The sequence below is a fragment of the Oncorhynchus nerka genome, linkage group LG20, assembly GCF_034236695.1.
Source record: "Oncorhynchus nerka isolate Pitt River linkage group LG20, Oner_Uvic_2.0, whole genome shotgun sequence".
NCBI classification, from domain to species: domain Eukaryota; kingdom Metazoa; phylum Chordata; class Actinopteri; order Salmoniformes; family Salmonidae; genus Oncorhynchus; species Oncorhynchus nerka.
In genome coordinates, this window is record NC_088415.1 from 47940752 (window position 1) to 47962109 (window position 21358).

A 21358-nucleotide genomic window follows, 5' to 3' on the forward strand; every position below is an offset into this window, starting at 1 on the left:
ATGCATGTATGTATTTTTACATTTACATTTAAGTCATTTAGCAGACGCTCTTATCCAGAGCGACTTACAAATTGTAATAGCAATTTTCTGTATAAATAGCCTTTAAAAAAACAGACCATACCAGTTTTCTTGGAGAGCTGGGAGTGCCATTATATGATACGATATCAGTCAATACCTGTTGCATTTACAACTTGTCTGAGTCCTATCATCAATTTCAGCCAGTGTATGGCTGTGGATTGACTGCATTCTATGAATGGAATGTTGGCATTTATAAACTGGGGAGTTCGAGCCCCGAATGCCGATTGGCTGACAGCCGTGGTATATCAGACCGTAAACCACAGGTACGACAAAACTTTTATTTTTACTGCTTTAATTACGTTGATAAACAGTTTATAATAGCAATAAGGCACCTCAGGGGTTTGTGGTACATGGCCAGTATACCACAGCTAAGGGCTGTGTTCAGGCACTCCACGTTACGACTAAGAGCAGCCCTTAGCCGTGGTATATAGGCCATATACCACAAACCCCTGAGGTGCCTTATTGCTTAAATAGACCCATTTGTTATTAGAATAGAACATCACAACCCAGCCCGCCTGAGGGGAAAACAACCTGGTTACCTAGGTTACCCAATTGGCTCACAGCAAATACTTGGGCCTTTTTCAAACAATTGTATTTATGTCTGCTTGTTTTAGTCAATTACGAAATTAAATTTAAGCAAAGTACACATCTAAAGATGACTTTTCAACATTGCCTGCTCCTGAGTGTCCTCACTACTTAATATTGTAGTGCTTCCCTCAAGCCCCTTTTCATGCCGATGCTAGCAACCACATGACCTTATGTCATTACATAACAATTACCTTGCATGAAGACCTCATCACTGATGATTGAGTTTGTTTTTTAATGTCTTTCTGCTCGCATTTTGATGTGTATTTTATGTAATTGATGTAATTCAGGGCTCATCTGTAAAGAGCCCTTTGTCTCAGTAGGACTCCCTGAAGAAATAAAAGGTTACATAAATAGAGTGAGTGCTATCAACCAGAACATTAAGCTAGCCAAGACCAACAACACAAACAAAGGGACTATACAGCTACAAGTAGTGAGTGGTGTTACAAACAGACTACACTGAACAAGTTACATGTCTTACCTGTGATGAAATGTTTTCCACACACAGATACGTGTAGCCTACCTGGACACTGGGTCCCCACATTTCCCACGCCGAATAGCCTGAAGCCTCAGGGCTCTATTTCCCTACGTGGGAGCATGACCAACTGTAGGTCGGGATTTCAGATCTGGTTACATGTACATTGAACAACACAGCAGCTTTTTTCGGCCATAGGAAAAAAATAAAAATATAAATAAATTGCCCCTTTACACTGGGGGGGGGTTGTATCTGCACTGTCTGTTTATTAGTTAGCCAGACAGATTTAGACCACTTTTTAAGCATTTATGGAATAATTTAACTGCCAATAATTACCCTTGCCCACGCCCCACAAACATTCTTCTCCAACCCCCCCCCCAGTGTAAAGGGGCAATTTATTTGTATTTTTTGTGTTTGTCAGCAGTGCAGTTAAATTCTATTTTCATAATTTCTTATCATAGTACTGTCAAACCATGGTTGACCAACTCCCTGACCAAAATGTCTGACATTTATCCCATCATAAGAACGTTCATGTCCATCCTAGAACAAATTCTATGATAGAAATTGAGTCCCTTCTTCTACATCATTATCATCGGTCATTTTAGGAATACTTTTTATACCTCTGGCATAGAGGGTCCACAGTGCAACACGTTAGCCTCTCAGTCCATACATGACAGATTATCCATTCATACTAGCCTGTGGCCCCATCCAACAACACATGTCAACATTGGAAAAAGGAAGAACCCGTCCATAACTGGACCAAAGAAAAAAAAAAAAACATTGAGAAAATGTATTTTGAAGACCAGCACATCAAATATAAACATAACTTAATCATGATTACTCCTTCAGGCCATTTCAAACCAGGTGTGCAAGGTGTGTTCTGGCATAGCTGACCATCACACATTGGTGAATGTCGTTCGGCTTTTGGTGACAACGTTCCAAATTTAAAATAGAAGATGCGGGGAGAGAACCTGACTTTCCATACGATTTGATTGCATAGCTTTTCCTAAGATGGTGTCCTGATTTTTGAAGTGCTGACCTCAATCACAGAGGTTTTAAAGTTCAGAGATGATCAGAGTCCCCTTTTCCACCTCTGTACAGACTTGGGATCCCACATTGAGTTAGTAAACATCTGGAGAGAGGGGAGAAAATAAGATGGGTGAATGTCAGCCAATATGAAACAGAGGCTTACAGGTTATGAGTATAATTTCTCTTTAGGCAGTGATATTAGTGTACTGTGGAACTCCAGTGCATTTTACTGAACCAGCAAGCAATATCTGTGCATACAAAATGAAGCCTATATAATTGTGCCAATTTGCAAGACCATTCAGCTGTGCATGATTGGTGGGATTCATTATGCGACCCCGACGGGCACGTCTGAGGTCACTGATTGTTTCATGGTATAAATACCCTCAGGTTCACTACAACAAATTCTTTACGGTGGTCTCCACTGGGGCAGTCAACACAACCCCATTAAATCACCCCTCTTATGCAGCAACCACTGCAGCACCTGAGGTTCCTCAAGCAAAAGGGCCCTTCGTTAACCCTGCTCTCAGCAGCTAAAGGACAGGCTAAATGCCAGCCATTATTGATTGCTCTTAAGCTCGGCGGTGGTGGCCGACTTCACCTCCCATTCTAAGTCATGTGCAGGCTTGTTGAGGAGGATGCACGCTGCCATGAACCAGGGTCACGTTCCTTCGGGCAAGCAACAGAAAATGCTTTCAAATGTTTTTCAACAAAAAAACAGATGTGTTTCTCATTGAACAAGTTCAACCAGTTCCAGTGGGTCTTCTTCCGTTTAGTGCCTAATGAACACGAGCCAGCTAAAAGGTCCTGTCCAGACTCTGGGTGGGAGACACCTACTCTTGAGCACAGGGCCATTTAAAGACTGCTGAAACAACCTCCCCCATGCCACTAGCATGCTTCCCATACCACGACTCAAACATGCAAGATTGCATAACTACAAAGACTCTTGCAACCTTTTGCCATTTTAGGCAGCCAATTGAACCACCCCCCCTTTTTTTTTTACACCTAACGTCAAATTGAATCAAACAAATCCAAAGTCTAATGTTTTAAATGAGCTAACCTATTGTTGGTTTGATTGTTGTTGGTCTGGAAAAAGGGGTGCACAGTTTGCTAGTGCCCGTGCCTGCAGCAGGAAGCAAGGCAAACATCACATGAACTAGAGGTGCTGCAGGGTGAAACTGAGCCACATTGTAATTCTTTAACCATCCCACTACGTGTTGCGTAACATGCTCCCCAAAAGGGCTACCTTGTTAAAACCAGTAGAGACTGGTATCTGCAGTGGAGACGTGGGGGAGGGCTTCCTCTAAGTCCGGGATACATGCAACTCTTTACCATTCGAGGTTAGGAAACTAACATTCATATTTTTACGAGTGGTTGTGTTAACCAAACCACTGCATGACCCTCGCTGGCTGGGTGTGTCAATAGAGTTGATAAACCGTGGTAAATTTGGTTTGGTAGCACTGAACAATGTGTAGCTTTTACACAGAAAGCACTTCACTTGTACTCTATTAAAGATTAATATGATGATTTATGCAAGTAGGCCTAAGAATGCAGATGCCAACGTGGGTTTGTGGATATTGATGCCTCGATTACACTGCCGAATAGCGGGGCTGCAAGCAACAGGTCGACTGCTAGATTTTACACCATAGAATTACATGGGAATTCAAAGGAGTTCCCGTCTCATTTAAGCTTCTCTTTAGATACTCAACTAACTGGAATTAATCATGCTCCTGCATTTGAAAAGGCTGAAAAGCCTCAGTCCACCCACCACTGCCAGACAAGTTCAGTAATTATATATGACAAGGTGTGACAGAGAACATTTCACCCTTATGGTGTCAGAATGCTTCAGTCCGGCTGGCGGCTACCCGAATGAGTATGGTCGCACACTCACTTAAAAGGACATTCTCTTGAAAAACGAGAAGCAGAAATAGTACTGTCCGTCCATTCTGAGATGCCACAGCATACACCTTCTTAAAGAAATAATTCAAGAAATCTGTCATTCATTTTGACGTTTTTGCCAAGGAGATCTTAGTTGGATGTAAAATTACGCAACTAAGATGTTAGTTGCAGTATTTCTAAATGAAAAAAGAAATGTGCATGAAAACGAGTCGTCTCCCGTTGAATGACCAAGACTTTACGGAAGAATCCCTACTGTTGACCAACCACTGACGAAGGGGCGTAGACTTCGGTTAGCATCAAGAAAAAAAATGTGCCCCAAACAACCGAAAAAACCCTTACTGAAGTAAAAAAAAAAGTCACAAAATGTCAATATATGCACAAACTCTTTCGAACCGTTTCGGCTGGGAAGCATGCAGATGCCTTTACCCTCTCCAGAGAAAGGGAGAGGGGGATGGAGAGAGAAAGGCAGGCAGGCCTCGTTCAGCATAGCAATTAAAACCAGCAGAGGAGTCTGTTCCTCACCAAAACCGGTTATAACTAGATCTGTACAAACCACAACCGCACCATAGAAAAGCATTAAATAGAGCTTAAGGAACAGAAAGCACAACAGAGAAACTGACAAATGTATGCAATGCCCAAACTGACACTGAGGTTAGCTGTGCCTGTGTGTTTGATTTCAGGTTTGGGAGGAATTCACCTCTAGTAATTCACCCATCTTAAGTGATTAAATATTAATGTGAGTTGAGGATTTGTGGGAAAGTGGTGGTGGTTTATGGCTTTGGTTGGGGTTGGCAAAGTGTGTGGATCTTTGAGACTCTCAGTGAAGCTACCGCAGTGACGCTTATCTAAAACGTTCATAGTGGAAAACATCCTTGAGAGAAAGCTCAACTGCTTTTCGAGACAACAACTGATCATGCAGATCTCATCCATCAATTAGAGTTTAAAAGGCTCCAACCACAATCAGAAGAACAATGCTGAAAGACAGAGTATCAGAAATAAAATAAATAAAGTGATTTAAACCAAACATGGCACCAAAGAGCACTGATACGGTTGAGACTCACTACTCTATGCCTACGCAGAACCCTAGCACTGCCATAGCACTGGCGACCAGACAGAACCCTAGCACTGCCATTGCACTGGCGACCAGACAGAACACTAGCACTGCCATAGCACCTGCGACCAGACAGAACCCTAGCACTGCCATAGCACTGGCGACCAGACAGAACCCTAGCACTATGGCGACCAGACAGAACCCTAGCACTGCCATAGCACTGGCGACCAGACAGAACACTAGCACTGCCATAGCACCTGCGACCAGACAGAACCCTAGCACTGCCATAGCACCTGCGACCAGACAGAACCCTTGCACTGTCATAGCACTGGCGACCAGACAGAACCCTAGCACTGCCATAGCACTGGCGACCAGACAGAACCCTAGCACTGCCATTGCACTGGCGACCAGACAGAACCCTAGCACTGGCGACCAGACAGAACCCTTGCACTGCCATAGCACTGGCGACCAGACAGAACCCTTGCACTGCCATTGCACTGGCGACCAGACAGAACCCTAGCACTGCCATTGCACTGGCGACCAGACAGAACCCACTGCACTGCCCCTTGCACTGCCATAGCACTGGCGACCAGACAGAACCCTTGCACTGCCATTGCACTGGCGACCAGACAGAACCCTAGCACTGCCATTGCACTGGCGACCAGACAGAACCCTTGCACTGGCGACCAGACAGAACCCTTGCACTGCCATAGCACTGGCGACCAGACAGAACCCTTGCACTGCCATAGCACTGGCGAGCAGACAGTGATATAGACAGTGTCTAAGGCAGGGTGAGACGAGACCCTGAGGGGTGCGTACAAAAGCAGATCCATTAGATTCAATTACATCACCAGCCAACCGTGCTGTTTGACTGGGGGCAGAGGAGCAGAAAGGAGAAGGCCCTCCAGTTATGACAGTGACCCAGCAGAAGGGGTGGGGGTGTATAGCCAAAGAACAATGCCGAGGTGTGGATGTGCACAAAAAATATATATATAAAAAAAGAAAACATACTTCCTAGTATTACCTGACTTTCCATACGACTTGTGAAGCAAATGTATATTTGGGTTGTTAACCCAAGTTTCAGGCAGGCTTCTTTGAAAACCCTTTCATTACAAGGGTCTTTTATAATTTTTTACAACCCCTATTACTCAGTTAAACACACCCCGTTATCCAAAATGCTCTCCTTCAACACCCACACTTTTCTCCCCCAAAATCCAATATAAAGAAAAAGTGCCCTCCTGCTGGCATTTCTCAGTCAACTCTAATATTGTGATTAGCTTTTGCTGACTTCATCCCCACGCTCCCACCAGTTCCCCTGATAACAAGCCTCTATACATACAGTAAGACACGCCCACAGAACACATATAGTACATACTGTACCATACAGCCAAACCACTGCGTAAACACAATTTCCATAGTAAAGAGAGTGTGAGTGAGTTTCAACACGTTCTTCTGCTCGTGTGCCCTGGGCCAGTTTTGAACTAGACTCTGTATGGGACCCATACGCCGTACATAAAAAGACTTATGTAAAGCACTAGTCAGTGCTCCTTGTTGATGTCACAGACTTAGTTAAACACATTCATTAGACAAGCCTTTTACGTGACATGTTACTTTGCACCATGTGCAGTGCACTCTAAATCCTCCAGTTCATACAAAATCCTACTACAGTATTCACATCGTCAAAACATCATTTCAAAAGCTAATGCACATTGGTCTGGTTTCATCTGGGTACGGAGGCAGACAGGCTGGCAGAGACACAGAGGACAAAATGTTCCAAAAATGAGCCTCAGTAAGCCCTCACCGAGAAGGAGCAGCGGCCTCATTGTCTACCAGTGGGAAAGGGGTGGGGGAGCGAGGGAGGGAGAATGGAGAGTGGAAAAGTGGAGGGCTCCTGAACCCTGCATCGGACTGGCAGCTGAAGTCTGTGCTGCTATCCAGAGGTGGGAGGCGCTAACACTAACCATAGGCTAACACTAACCATGGACCATAGGTTAACACTAACCATGGACCATAGGCTAACACTAACCATGGACCATAGGCTAACACTAACCATGGACCATAGGCTAACACTAACCATGTACTGCTCTCAGAGTGCGCAAGTGTAGTGTGTGTGTGTGTGTGCACAACAACAGCGATGGAGGATGGCCACAGCAGTGGTTGGTGGAGTTGGTACTGGACTGAGATGATCTCACCTTAAGTTCTGCATAATCCTCTTGCACTAACTTGAGCAGTGAAAGGATTAGTATTTAACACAGGATTAACCCCTCCCGTAACTCGCCATATTCACCCACTCTAGTTCAGAGCGACAGATTGGACAGTGCAGATGTAAAAGCACGGTGGCTAGGAAAAACTCTTTACAAAAAGGCAGGAACCTAGGAAGAAATCTAGAGAAGAGCGAGGCTCTGAGGGGTCCTCTTCTGGCTATGCCTGATGGAAATAAGAGTAGATAGATCATCATAGATGACCAGCAGGGTCAAATAATAAGCAGTGGTTATAGAGGGTGCAACAGGTGGTTATAGAGGGTGCAACAAGTGGTTATAGAGGGTGCAACAAGTGGTTATAGAGGGTGCAACAAGTGGTTATAGAGGGTGCAACAAGTGGTTATAGAGGGTGCAACAAGTGGTTATAGAGGGTGCAACAAGTGGTTATAGAGGGTGCATCAGCACATCAGGAGTATTTGTCAGTTTGAGTGGGTGCAGATCAAGTATTTTAAAGAAAACAAAAAGGCTACTATTTGAACACTCGTGCCTTACACCCAACCAAAAGCACTGGGAGTCATCCACTGAGAGATAAGAAGTCTTTAATAGTCTCTTAGAAAAACAAGGTGAGGACAATCCCAGCCCAAAGACTGACATGGCACAATGCCCTACAAGGAATTAATCAGCCTACCAGGGAATTCCCATATGTCATGATTAAAAAAACAGGATTAAGGAAGGAACAAGGTATAGTCTGCAGGGAAATGAGTTCAGGCTAACCCGTGGTGTTGAAAAAGTGAACATGGTTGGGGTGTGATGTGAGTGTACCTGACAGGTAAGGCAAAAGGGAGTCTGTCACTCAACTTAGCCCAGGAATAATAGGGCTTGTTTACAGATAACTGATACCATCTCTCACACAGAGGAGGAGGAAGGGTTTGGCTGGGCTGGGTTTGCCTTGGGAAAGGTGACGAGCCCAGCTGATCTGCTCATCTACAGGCATACAAAGTGCTAAACGAAAAGGCCCCTGAGGCAATGATCTGTCAGAGTAGGACAGTGTTATGAAAGAAAGAAAAGTGGGCCAGAGAGAGAAAGGGGAGGGGTGGAGTTTGGACTGGTACTGGCAACTATACAGGGTACATGTTGGCCCCTGGGCAAGTAGCATGGTTTTGATTAAAGCCAGAGAGCAAAAGAGAGAAAGAGGGTGAGGGATTGGCTGAATAAGCAGACAAACAACGAGTGGTAAGAGACTGAGCTAGGGGCCTCCAGCAAGCAGAGTTACCTCCCTGGACTTGAAAACGGCAGACAGAGCGTCAAGGCATTACCAGCCTAGTTGTCCCTCTACTACTGTTGATCGGCTGGCTGAACAGAGAAGGGAGGCCAAAGCCTCTACGGAGTCAAAAACAGTACCTCAGATTAAAGTCAATCTGGCAGTGAGGAGAATACCTCATGTTTGCCCATGGTAGAAGTTCTCAGAAAGTGACTTTTTAGACTTGAAAGCCAAAACATTCAGGAGATTGAGGTTCTCAAACTTAACCCCTTTTGCATACCCTACCATGAGACATCCATGTCTTCATCACTGAAATAGATAAACGGTTGAAGTTGATATAAATTTGAAAGCTTACAAACAGGGTTGTCACACTGTTTAATTGAAGAACAATAATCTGATGCGTATCTGCTAAATTGCAAGGGTCTGAAGGGATAGGTCCATACTATAAATTCCATTTCTATGATCAGAATGACACCCACCCTGAATTCAAGAGTATAGTGTGTCTCAACCGATGACGGGCACAACAAACACTTCAGATTATGTCAAATAGGGTCTAAACTACAACATTTGTGAAAATGAGACAAATATGACTTTACTCATTTTAAGATCAATGACGTTAAACTTAATTTATTTCAAGAAATCATAGAATAGTTTGACAACCCTGTTTGTAAGCTTTCAAAGTATATACACAATTCTACATTTATCCATTTCAGTGATGAAGACATGGATATGTCATGGTAGCGTGTGGTATGGAAAATGGGTCAACTTCGAGCACCTCTATGTTTTGGCATTCAGGTCCAAAAAGTTACTTGGGCAAACATTAGGACCAGGATGAGACCAGTATTGCAATACTCGTTACTATCATGGCAAGGAAACAAAACACAGAGTGAATTTAACTTCTTCAGGAAAACAGCCCTAATGTTGTAAATAAACATCAGTATGTTGTCATCCAGAGTCTTTTAACATTTTTTAAAACATTTTAACAAAGCAAATTTGAGAACAAGGCTACCTAAATACTATCAGCATATTGATTGCAGCACGGGCAATACACTGGAGCACTGCTACTCTAACTTCCGCGAGGGATACACATCCTTCCCTCGCCCTCCCATCGGCAAATCCAACCACTACTCCATCTCGCTCCTACCGTCCTATAGGCAGAACTCAAACAGGATGTACCCATGACTATAACCATTCAACGCTGGTCTGACCAATCGGAATCCTCGCTTCAAGATTTTTTTGATCACACAGACTGGGAAATGTTCCAGGCAGCTTCAGAGAATTGATGTTTGCTGACTAAATGAGTTAGTTTATAAGTAAGTGCATTGGAGATGTTGTGCCCACTGTGACTAATAAAACCTACCCAGACCAAAAACCACAGATGGCGGCATTTGCACAAAAATGAAAGTGTGAACCACCGCATTTAACCATGGAAAGAGGATTGGGAATATGGCCGAATATAAACAGTGTAGTTATTCCCTCCGAAATGTTGGTATAGGGACAAAGTGGAGTTGCAATTCAACAGCTCAGACAATAAACATATGTGGCAGGGTCTACAGGAAATCACAGCTTACAAACAGAAAACCAGCCATGTCAGGGACACTGACGTATTGCTTCCAGACAAATTAAACACATTTGCCCGCTTTGAGGATAACACAGTGCATCCGACACGGCCCGCTAACAAGGACCACGGGGACCCCCCTCTCCTTCTCCGTGGCCGATGTATGCATGACAGTTAAACGAGCTAACCCTCGCAAGGCTGCCGGCCAAAACGGCATCCCTATCACCTCCACCTTACCTGCCACCCTAGACCCACTTCAATTTGCATACCACCCCAACAGGTCCACAGACGATGCAATCGCCATCACACTGCACCCTGCCCTGTCCCATCTGGAAAAGAGGAATACCTAATGTAAGAATGCTGTTCATTGACTACAGCTCAGAATTTAACACCATAGTACCCTCCAAGCTCATCATTAAAAGATGGAGGCCCTGGGTCTCAAACCCACCTTGTGCAATTGAGTCCTGGACTTTCTGAAGTGCCGACCGCCGGTGGTGAAGGTAGGAAACAATACCTCAAAACTGGGGCCCCACAAGGGTGAGTGCTCAGCCCCCTCTTGTACGCCCTGTTCACCCATGACTATGTGGCCAAGCACGCCTGCAACTCAATCATCTAGTAGGGTGGTGCGGAGGGTGGTGCGGTCTGCACAACGCATCACCTGGGACAAACTACCTTCCCTCCAGGACACCTACACCACCTGATGTCACAGGAAGGCCAAAAAGATCAAGGATAACAACCACCCGAGCCACTGCCTGTTCACCCCGCTATCATCCAGAAGGCAAGGTCAGTAGATGTGCATCAAAGCAGGGACCGAGAGACTGAAAAACAGCTTCTATCTCAAGGCCATCAGACTGCTAAACAGCCATCACTAACTCAGATAAGCTGCTGCCTACATAGACTCACTCGTCACTTTGAACTAACCACTTTAATAATGTTCACATATTACTCATTACTCATCTCATACGTACAGGGATTGGAGTCATTAAAACTTGTTTTACAACCACTCCACAAATGTCTTGTTAACAAACTGTAGTTTCAGCAAGTCGGTTAGGACATTACTTTGTGCATGACAAGTGATTTTTCCAACAATTGTTTACAGACAGATTATTTCACTGTATCACAATTCCAGTGGGTCAGAAGTTTAAATACACTAAGTTGATTGTGCCTTTAAACAGCGTGGGAAATTATGTCATGGCTTTTGAAGCTTCTGATTGACTCAAATTATGTAAATTAGCCTATTGGAGGTGTACCTGTGGATGTATTTCAAGGCCTACCTTCAAACTTAGTGCCGCTTTACTTGACATCATGGGAAAATCAAAATCAGCCAAGACCTCAGGAAAAAAAATTGTAGACCTCCACAAGTCTGGTTCATCGTTGGGAGAAATGTCCAAATGCCTGAAGGTACCACGTTCATCTGTACAAACAACAGTATGCAGGTATAAACACAGCCATCATACCGCTCAGGACGGAGATGCGTTCTGTCTCCTAGAGATGAACGTACTTTGGTGCGAAAGGTGAAAATCAATCCCAGAACAACAGCAAAGGACCTTGTGTAGATGCTGGAGGAAACAGGTACAAAAGTATCTATATCCACAGTAAAACGAGTCAGATAACGACATAACCTGAAAGGCAGCTCAGCAAGGAAGAAGCCACTGCTCCAAAACCGGCATAAAAAAAAGCCAGACTACGGTTTGCAACTGCACATGCAGACAAAGAACGTACTTTTTGGAGAAATGTCCTCTGGTCTGATGAAACAAATATAGAACTGTTTGGCCATAATGACCATTGTTATGTTTGGAGTAAAAAGGGGGAGGCTTGCAAGCCGAGGAACACCGTCCCAATCGTGAAGCACGGGGGTGGCAACATCATGTTGTGGGGGTGCTTTGCTGCAGGAGGGACTGGTGCACTTCACAAAATAGATGGCATCATGAGGACGAAAAATTAGGTGGATATATTGAAGCAACATCTCAAGACATCCGTCCGGAAGTTAAATCTTGGTCGCAAATGGTTCTTCCAAATGAACAATGACCCCAAGAATACTTCCAAAGTTGTGGCAAAATGGCTTAAGGACAACAAAGTCAAGATATTGGAGTGGCCATCACAAACCCCTGACCTCAAATCCATAGAAAATTTCTGGGCAGAAGTGAAAGTGTGTGCAAGCAAGGAGGCCTACAAACCTGACTCAGTTGCACCAGCCCTGTCCGGAGGAATTGGCCAGAATTCACCCAACTTACTGTGGAAAGCTTGTGGAAGGCTGCCTGAAGCATTTGACTCAAGATAAACAACTTAGAAGGCAATGCTACCAAATACTAATTGAGTGTATGTGAACTTCCGACCCACTGGGAATGTGATGAAAGAAATAAAAGCTGAAATCATTCTCTATTATTCTGACATTTCACATTCTTAAAATAAAGTGGTGATCCTAACTGAACTAAGAGAGGGAATTTGTACTAGGATTAAATGTCAGGAATTGTGAAAAACTGATATAAATGTATTTGGCTAAGGTGTATGTAAACTTCCGACTTCAACTGTATATACTGTACCTTATTCCATCTATTGCACCTTGCCTATGCCGCTCGACCATCCATATATTTATATGTACATATTCTTATTGCATCCCTTTAGATTTTTGTGGATTAGGTAGTTGTTGGGGAATTAGATTACTCGTTTGATATTTCTGCACTGTCGGAACTAGAAGCACAAGCATTTTGCCGCACTTGCATTAACATCTGCATGTGACCAATACAATTAGATTAGATTTAGGCATTCATTTTCCAGGCTATAGCACACGTTTTACATACAGCAGTTTTTAAAAGGTCCAAAGACTTGGGTCTCCGTCGTGGTTTCATATTTGCCATGGGAAAAAAATAGTGATCGTCACAGCCCTAACAAATATGTATGAAAGGTCTTGTTCAAATCAAAAGGGGTCCAGTCAGAAAGTGATTGAAATCTTATGGAACAACCCACATGTGGTGTCCTCACCATGTGAGGAAAACCTACCTGGTAAAAAAGCAGACTGGCCATGGTTTAGAAAGGGGAATGGGAGGGAAGCGGTGTCACGCAGCACACGTGACTAGGTTCACCAGCACCTCCAGTTGGAAGGCGTCGGGCCGGTCCAGGGGGTTGACCGCAAGCATGTCCTGCAGAAGCTTCTTCACCCCCTCAGACATGGTGCTGCGTGTCTTCTGCGGGATGTGGAGCACCATCTTGGGGTTCCCCAGGAGCGCCTCACCCACTGGCACAATCTCAGTGCCCCGACGCACGTAGGTGCCCAACAGCTCGCGCTTGGACTCGGCATCGATGAAGGTGATCCGCTCCAGCATGGCCCAGATGATGATTCCCAGGGCAAAGATGTCAGCCTTGGCCGTGTAGTGGCCCTCCCACACCTCGGGCGCCATGAAAAAGTCTGAGCCACATGTTGACGACAACCAGAACTTGTTCACGTTGTTTCTGTCGCCTCCAGCTTTGGGGTGCTCATTGCCATCTTTGCCCAAGCCTGCGCAGACCTTGCTGAGGCCGAAGTCAGCCACTTTGAGGACAGGCAACCCTGACTTCTGGGAGATGAGGATGTTGTCGGGCTTGAGGTCGCGGTGCACAATGTTGTTCTGGTGCAGGAAGGCCACGGCACTGGTCAGCTGGCGCATGAAGCTCTTGTTGGTGCGCGGATCGGGCCGTCGCGAAAGGATGTACTGGTTCAGGTCCCCGCCTTCGCAGAACTCCATGATGAACCATAGGTAGCACGGCTCCTCCGGGTAGCCCAGAATTCGCTCACCTAGGGAAAGAGACAGACAAAACAACATTTAAGAGTGGCAAAACCAATGGAACCTCGCCAATCTTAAAGGCTGTCATCTTGGCCGCAGACTAAATCTGGATGTTTTAAAGACAATTTCCTGCAATTCTACACATTTTGCCATGACTTGTCATCCGAGTGCCTCAAACATTATAAAATCAATGGAGGCTCCATGCCATGTTTTGAATTTTAGATTCCGTCTAGCTCCTTTATCTTTTCTACATACTTTATATCAGGTTTTAGTCATTTAAGGTTGCACTGAAAACATTTTAGCATCCCAATTATATATTTGTTAAAATTTAAGTACATATTTTGGACAGTCGGCAATGACTTAGCACCGGCGGCCTGCCGCTGCTAAAAGAATATGGGAAACACTGCCCCCCTTTCCACATGTGCAGTGATGGCTATGAAAACAAACGGGACTTGTTTCTCAAATAAACTGTGGCAAGCTATCTACACACATTAACATAGGCTGGGCTGTGTGCAACAGCGCAATCATCAACGCACAGATCTTGGCTAGGTTCTCTGGGACTGTGTCCAAAGAGCACAGCTAATCTGTCTGTGCCCCACAATGTTCCCAGAATTTCTCATCTACAATGTTTGTTTGGTTAGGGTCATTTCTGTTAATAAAAATATTGAAAACATTATTATTACTACCACGACGACGGTCTTACCGTTATCATTGTAGTAGTTGGACACGTTTGCAGAGCACACAACCTAGGCTACACTTGTGAGAAAAAACTAGTTGTTTTATTTCATTCCATTTACTAGTTGTCAATTATTGAATTGTCTTTTGTTTGGAGTGCTCCTGTCAATCTTCAGGAACATCACACCTGGTTACGCATATAGAAGTAGGCCTAGTCTACCAGGCCTTCGGGCAAATGTAGGTCTATAAGTGTGCCCATTTGGGGATCTGATAAAACAATCAGAAATTGCAGGGGAAACTAGCGCTGCAGAATATTTTATACAAACTTGTGAGCTTCGGGTCAGACCAAGTTAATGCAATAGTTGATACAATGTTTCAAGTTCCTTGCAGACAGGCCATGCATAGCCAATGTGATTTATAGGATATTTATTTTCATCAGGATATTTTCTACCGGCAGGCTGCAATGTTTGTTGGCTTTATGTAGGCTATTTTTACATATTAGCAATATAAGTAACTTCTAGATTTATATAATTTTAATTTCAAATGTTGATTAACCACATGACATTGATTTTGAGATATGAAGACTATTGTAAGTGAAATTAAACTGTTCCACAAAAATGTGCATATGAAAATCATAACTGGCACACAGATCAGTAGAAATGGTAGGATAACTTGGCACTCTAAATTAAAAAGTTGCCGACCGCTGGTGTAGCCTATTACCTGCAACTTCAGGAGCGTACTGCCAGCAGCAGAGAGCAACCGAAACAGGAGGGTCGGGAACATGTTCTCTTCTTCTGGTTAGGCTATATTGATCTCTAGGCTCCTTCTTTAGTAATTTGTGTGTCTTCATTTTTATTGGCAGGTCTTAATGCAGAAGACAAGTTCAGTAGTATTCAGACCCATTTCATTAAAAAAATATACTGTTACATTTTAGAATAAGGCTGTAATGTATTAAATAGATTTTTTTTCCAGTGGTGGAAAAAGTACTCAATTATCATACTTCAGAAAAAGTAAAGATACCTTAATAGAAAATGACTCAAGTAAAAGCCATCCAGTAAAATACTACTTAAGTAAAAGTCTAAAAGCATTTCATTAAAAAAATATACTTAAGTGTCAAAAGTAAATGGAATTTCTAAAATGTACTTAAGTATTAAAGGTAAAAGTGCAAATCATTTCAACTTCCTAATTAAGCAAACCAGACAGCACATTATTTAATTTTTTTGACAGATAGCCAGGGGCACAGTAACACTCATAACTTACGAACTAAGCATGTGTGTTTAGTGAGTCTGCCCGATCAGAGGCAGTAGGGATGACCTCTTGATAAGTGTGTGAATTGGACCATTTTCCTGTCAAAATGTAATGATTACTTTTGGGTATCAGGGAAAATGTATGGAGTAAAAAGTACATTATTTTCTTTAGGACTATTGTGATGTAAAAGTTGCCAAAAATACAAATAACCTGACCATATGAAGATCATCAAATGTAAGGGATTTTTGTAACGCTTCTGCTTGGCTGGTTACTGTTTGTAATAATTTGTCAACTGGCTATGTTCTGGGCTAGGTATGTTCTGGGCTAGGTATGCTTTCGCCGAAAACAATTTTCTAAATCTGACACCGTGGTTGGATTAACAAGAAGTTAATCTTTAATCCTATGTAAAATATGTTTTGTTTTCTGAATTTTTATAATGAGCATTTCTATATTTGAATTTGGCGCTCTGCAATCTCACTGGATGTTGGCCAGATGGGACGCTAGCGTCCCACATACCCTAGAGGGGTTAACTTGTCTTGGCAAGTGGTTCCCAAATTAGGTGTGGGCCGGGGGTCGTGCCCACCCAGTATTTTTTTTTAATTACTCTTGGAAGTTGTAATAGTAGAATGCACAGGGTGCAATTAAGAAATTGGGTAGTGAATCATCAGTTCCTCTTGTCATGTTAGTCATTACATACCTTAGAGCTATTTATAACTAGATGTTATTTTTTCTCACTCAAATATCACATGAATACATATTAGACATTGCAAAATTTAGAATTGCAATAAAATGTGCATTAAAAAAAAAGCTAAATATTCTTTGCACCCCATGACAAAATGTGTAGAATTGCAGGAAATAAGCTTTAAGACAGTGCTGAAGTGTTAGCTGAGCATTATTGTCCAACAAACTTTCACAGATTAAAAAAAAGAAACATCCCTTTTTCAGGACCCTGTCTTTCAAAGATATTTGGATTTTTACAGATTAATTTCAGATCTTCATTGTAAAGGGTTAAAAAAAAACACTGTTTCCTTGCTTGTTGAATGAACCCTAAAAGAAAAATGAACATGGACCTGTGGAACGGCCATTAAGACACTAACTGCTTACAGACGGTAGGCAATTAAGGTCACAGTTTTGAAAACTGAAGAGGCCTTTTTCTACTGACTCTAAAAACACCAAAATAAATATACCCAGGGTCACTGCTCATCTGCGTGAACGTGCCTTAGGCATGCTGCACGGAGGCATGAGGACTGCAGATGTGGCCAGAGCAATAAATTGCAAAGTCCGTACTGTGAGACGCCTAAGACAGAGCTACAGGGAGACAGGACAGAGAGCTGATCGTCCTTGCAGTGGCAGACCACATGTAACAACACCTGCACGGGATCGGTACATCCTAACATCACACCTGCGGGGCAGGTACAGGACGGCAACAACATCTGCCCGAGTTACACCAGGAACGCACAATCCCTCCATCAGGGCTCAGACTGTCCGCAATAGGCTGAGAGAGGCTGGACTGACTGCTTGTAGGCCTGTTGTAAGGCAGGTCCTCACCAGACATTACCACCAACAACGTCGCCTACGGGCATAAACCCACTGTCGCTGGACCAGACGGGACTGGCAAAAAGTGATCTTCACTGAAGAGTCGTGGTTTTGTCTCACCAGGGGAGATGGTCGGATTCACGTTTATTGTCGAAGGAATGAGCGTTACGCCGAGGCCTGTACTCTGGAGCAGGATCGATTTGGAGGTGGAAAGTCCGTCATGGTCTGTCACAGCATCATCGGACTGAGCTTGTTGTCATTGCAGGCAATCTCAACATTGTGCATTACAGGGAAGACATCCTCTTCCCCCATGTGGTACCCTTCCTGCAGGCTCATCCTGACATGACCCTCCAGAATGACAATGCCACCAGCCATACTGCTCGTTCTGTGCGTGATTTCCTGCAAGACAGGAATGTCAGTGTTCTGCCATGGCCAGCGAAAAGCCCAGATCTCAATCCCATTGAGCACGTCTCGGACCTGTTGGATTGGAGGGTGAGGGCTAGGGCCATTCCCCCCAGAAATGTCCGGGAACTCGCAGGTGCCTTGGTGGAAGAGTGGGATAATATCTCACAGCAAGAACTGGCAAATCTGGTGCAGCCCATGAGGAGGACATGCATTACAGTATGTAATGCAGCTGGTGGCCACACCAGATACTGACTTACTTTTGATTTTGACCCCCCATTTGTTCAGGGACACATTATTCCATTTCTGTGGATCTTGTTCAGTTTATGTTTCAGTTGTTGAATCTTATTATGCTCATACTAATATTTAAACTTGTTAAGTTTGCTGAAAATAAACGCTGTTGACAGTGAGAGGACGTTTCTTTTTTGCTGAGTTTAGGATGATCACCATACAGTATATTCATTCTAGGATTCAAAACACCATGCTTTCAAAGCTGTGCAAAAAGTGACAAATATTGATGATTAAATGTTAATCAAAATGTTGACTATATAGACTAGAGAAGCTCCTTTTGTTTTTTTTAAATTATGCATATTGGCATAAATTATGTTAAGTCAAGATTCATATTTAATTTGTTGACAAAAGAAATGGCCTGAAATGACACTTACATAACTTGCTATAAAAAGATGGCCAGCAAAGGCAGTACTGAGGCTAGGCTCTGAGCAGTGAGCCAATAGATTAAAAGAAAGATTCAGCAGTATCTGTGGGTCCCAAAACAAAACAACAATCTAATCCTAATTAATATTGGCATATTTCACACTTAGGTCAAATAAGCTTGACAAGGGAAAAAAAAGGTCAAGTGACTACATTTCATACTAATAGAAATATACCATCAATTGCAAAAAATATTGATTGCTTGATTCAGTCATGTTTGCAAATTTGCAGCCAACCAGGAAAGGGTTTACTGATGGCCAACTAGAACACTGTTCTCAAATCCCAGTAGGGCTGTTCCCTCAAGCTGGGAATAGCACACTGTGCCTATAGCGCATTATGGCAGTTAACCTATAAGTGGCACATGGGCATTTCGAAATCTTGTTCCTAAAAACAAATGTATGAGACTGAACAACCTGAAAAATAAAGCATTATGACTGTACATTGTGCCTCCCCCCCAGACATTTACCCTGCCCCCACCCCCAATTGACATTTATCATTGCCACAGCTGTTCATGTGTATATATTATTTCCATTGTTATTGTTTTTTCACTTTGTCCTACACTGCCAGAGTTCAGAAGGCAAGAATTCCCCTGTACCCTATCATTACGTCTGCAACCATGTACACGTGACTATTAAAACTATTCTAATAACTACCCATATATTCTGTTTGCCATTCACAGTTACCAAATATAAACAATAGTTAACATTACATGTTACACAATGCTATATTCGGTTAACATTTTTTTTTAAGTGTATGTTTATTTCGCGTATCTACCTCGTTTGTATGTGCTGATCAGCAACTTTGAAAAATGTGCCTCCTTTTTGCAAACAATGGGTCAAACACTGAGTTAGTAGCAAAGTTAATAAGGAAAAATGTTGTTTTGATTGGCCTGCTCTGTACTGATCACAGCGGGCTAATTTAGCAAGCCATTTTACCGTTTCAATCTAGGTAGCTACTAAAGAGTGACAGCAAGAACCAATCAGGCAGTGGATTTCATCGAGCTAAAAATGAGCTAAAAGGTACCTTTTAGTGAAGTCTCCACCAACCGCAGGTATTGTTTTGACCTTTTATTTCCATGACTCATTTTCTGGGCCATTCCATTCCTTTGTAGCACACATTCCTCGAGCTGCACCACATTCTCGTGCTTCTTCTCCAGGCTTGCCAAAGCCCAGAATTCTGACAGAGCGAGTTCCACATTTTCAGGAGCGTTACACTGGAGTTTTTTAACCGCTACCCTTGCCCCTGTCCTCCGTGCAATTGCCTCGAACACTACCCCATAGCTGCCCCTTCCGACCTCTCGCAACAGACTGTAACGTGGTGCCATAACCATGGCATGCTCCTCGAGGTTCTCGTTCTTACTAAAGTTCATAGAGAAACAGTGCTCCTCCATGGGGACATCGATGTCCACGTTGTTGTTCTCTACCGCTAGCGACCTCAGGACTTTGCACACCTCTCGTTTCACCTCCCGCTTCGTCATGTTGGCGGTAGCGTTCTGTGCTTCAACCAGCCTTTTGTAAGCCCTCAGACTTCTTGGGGTTCTTATTTTTCGCATCCTCCCGTTGCATATATCCATAACTTATTTTTTAGTCGAAAATATGTGTATTTTTCATTACTTGAGTTAAACTAATGGCAATCAAATTTATGACGCTTAACTGTTATAGATGAACCGTCAGATAACCCTCCCTTTCTTCAAATACTGTAAATCTGTTTAGCTGGCTAATGACGCCATGATGCCGCTCTAAAAGAAATGTGATTAACACCTGTCTGTATAGCCTCCAATGTATAAAAGGAGATGGGAGGGAGTGGCTTGCTCCGATTGGTCCATCTGACAGATTAAGCAGGTAAAATGACCCCGACTAAATTACAATTCTCCGCGTTACTCAACATTTAACGTAAACAATGATCATTTCGTCATTATATCACACTTTATGAATAACTTTTTAAGTCAAATGTGTCATGTAATAATAACATACATATACAATAACATTAGTAATACACATTGAAGTTAGCGCGGTCCCATTGATATGCAAATTAGGGAGAGATAACTATGGTCGTAGGTGGAACTTTAGAGGACGTCAGTATATTCCGACAATAAAACTGATTTTATATTCAAATTGGAAGTTTAAAAATACGTTCTCATAAAATCATAGTGCTAATTGCATTTATCTTGTGTATTTGTCCATATTTCTTTCTTTCTCGCCATCCCATTGCCTTGCTATGTTGTTGTCTTTAGGTCTCTCTTGTCGTGATGTGTGCCCAGCCCCCCTCCCCGCAGGAGGTCTTTTGCCTTTTGGTAGGCGTCATTGTAAATGAGAATTTGTTCTTAACTGACTTGCCTATAGTTAAGTAAATAAATACAAATTGTGCTCATTGTAAACATGGTTTATCCAGTACAGGATGTACTTTCAAGTGTGCTCAAGCCTGGTACATAGTGCACCTGTACAAAGCATGGATTGGACTGGGAGGGGCGTGGCACCTAATCAATAATGAAACAATAAAAACAAGTTCATTATTAATCAACTTCAGAGTTAAACCATTGAATAAACATCGTAATATATGCCTAATATATTATAACACTTATAACACATTTAAAGGCTGTTATTTAAACATGTGGATCATGTCAGATTGCGTTACTCCTCCGCGACTCCCTCCACAGATCTCTGTTTTGAGCATCCTCAATTTAAAAAAAAAACATAATTCCTCATTTGTTATCACTGCGCTCTCGTATTATTTTTCTTGAAAGAGACAGAATAACTAGAAGGCTAAATTATTACAAATGTTGTGACAATTATATAATAGTTTGCAATTGTGTGAAAATAAACACAAACCGGTGGCTATCAGCTGCACAAATGATGTGCAAGGACGTTGGTCGACTGTGCAGTGATTTGATC

The 21358-nt window shown here is 43.0% G+C and overlaps 1 protein-coding gene across 1 annotated transcript; it reads right to left on the bottom strand.

Moving 5' to 3' along the window:
• Nucleotides 1–1380: 1380 nt before the first annotated feature.
• Nucleotides 1381–20220, bottom strand: LOC115102587 (serine/threonine-protein kinase 35-like). The gene is made up of 3 exons (XM_029622691.2): nucleotides 19491–20220; nucleotides 13135–13906; nucleotides 1381–2270 (listed from the first exon to the last, which is right to left on the bottom strand). Exons 1-2 carry the CDS (start codon nucleotides 20038–20040, stop codon nucleotides 13191–13193), a joined length of 1266 nt encoding a protein of 421 aa, XP_029478551.1. The 5' UTR covers nucleotides 20041–20220; the 3' UTR covers nucleotides 1381–2270; nucleotides 13135–13190.
• Nucleotides 20221–21358: the final 1138 nt, after the last annotated feature.

Coding starts and splice junctions, on each gene's coding strand:
- LOC115102587 (XM_029622691.2), bottom strand. CDS start 20,040: ATGGATATATGCAACGGGAGGATGCGAAAAATAAGAACCCCAAGAAGT. Junction 13,907..19,490: donor GGTGGAGACTTCACTAAAAG/GTACCTTTTAGC, acceptor CTCTTTCCCTAG/GTGAGCGAATTCTGGGCTAC.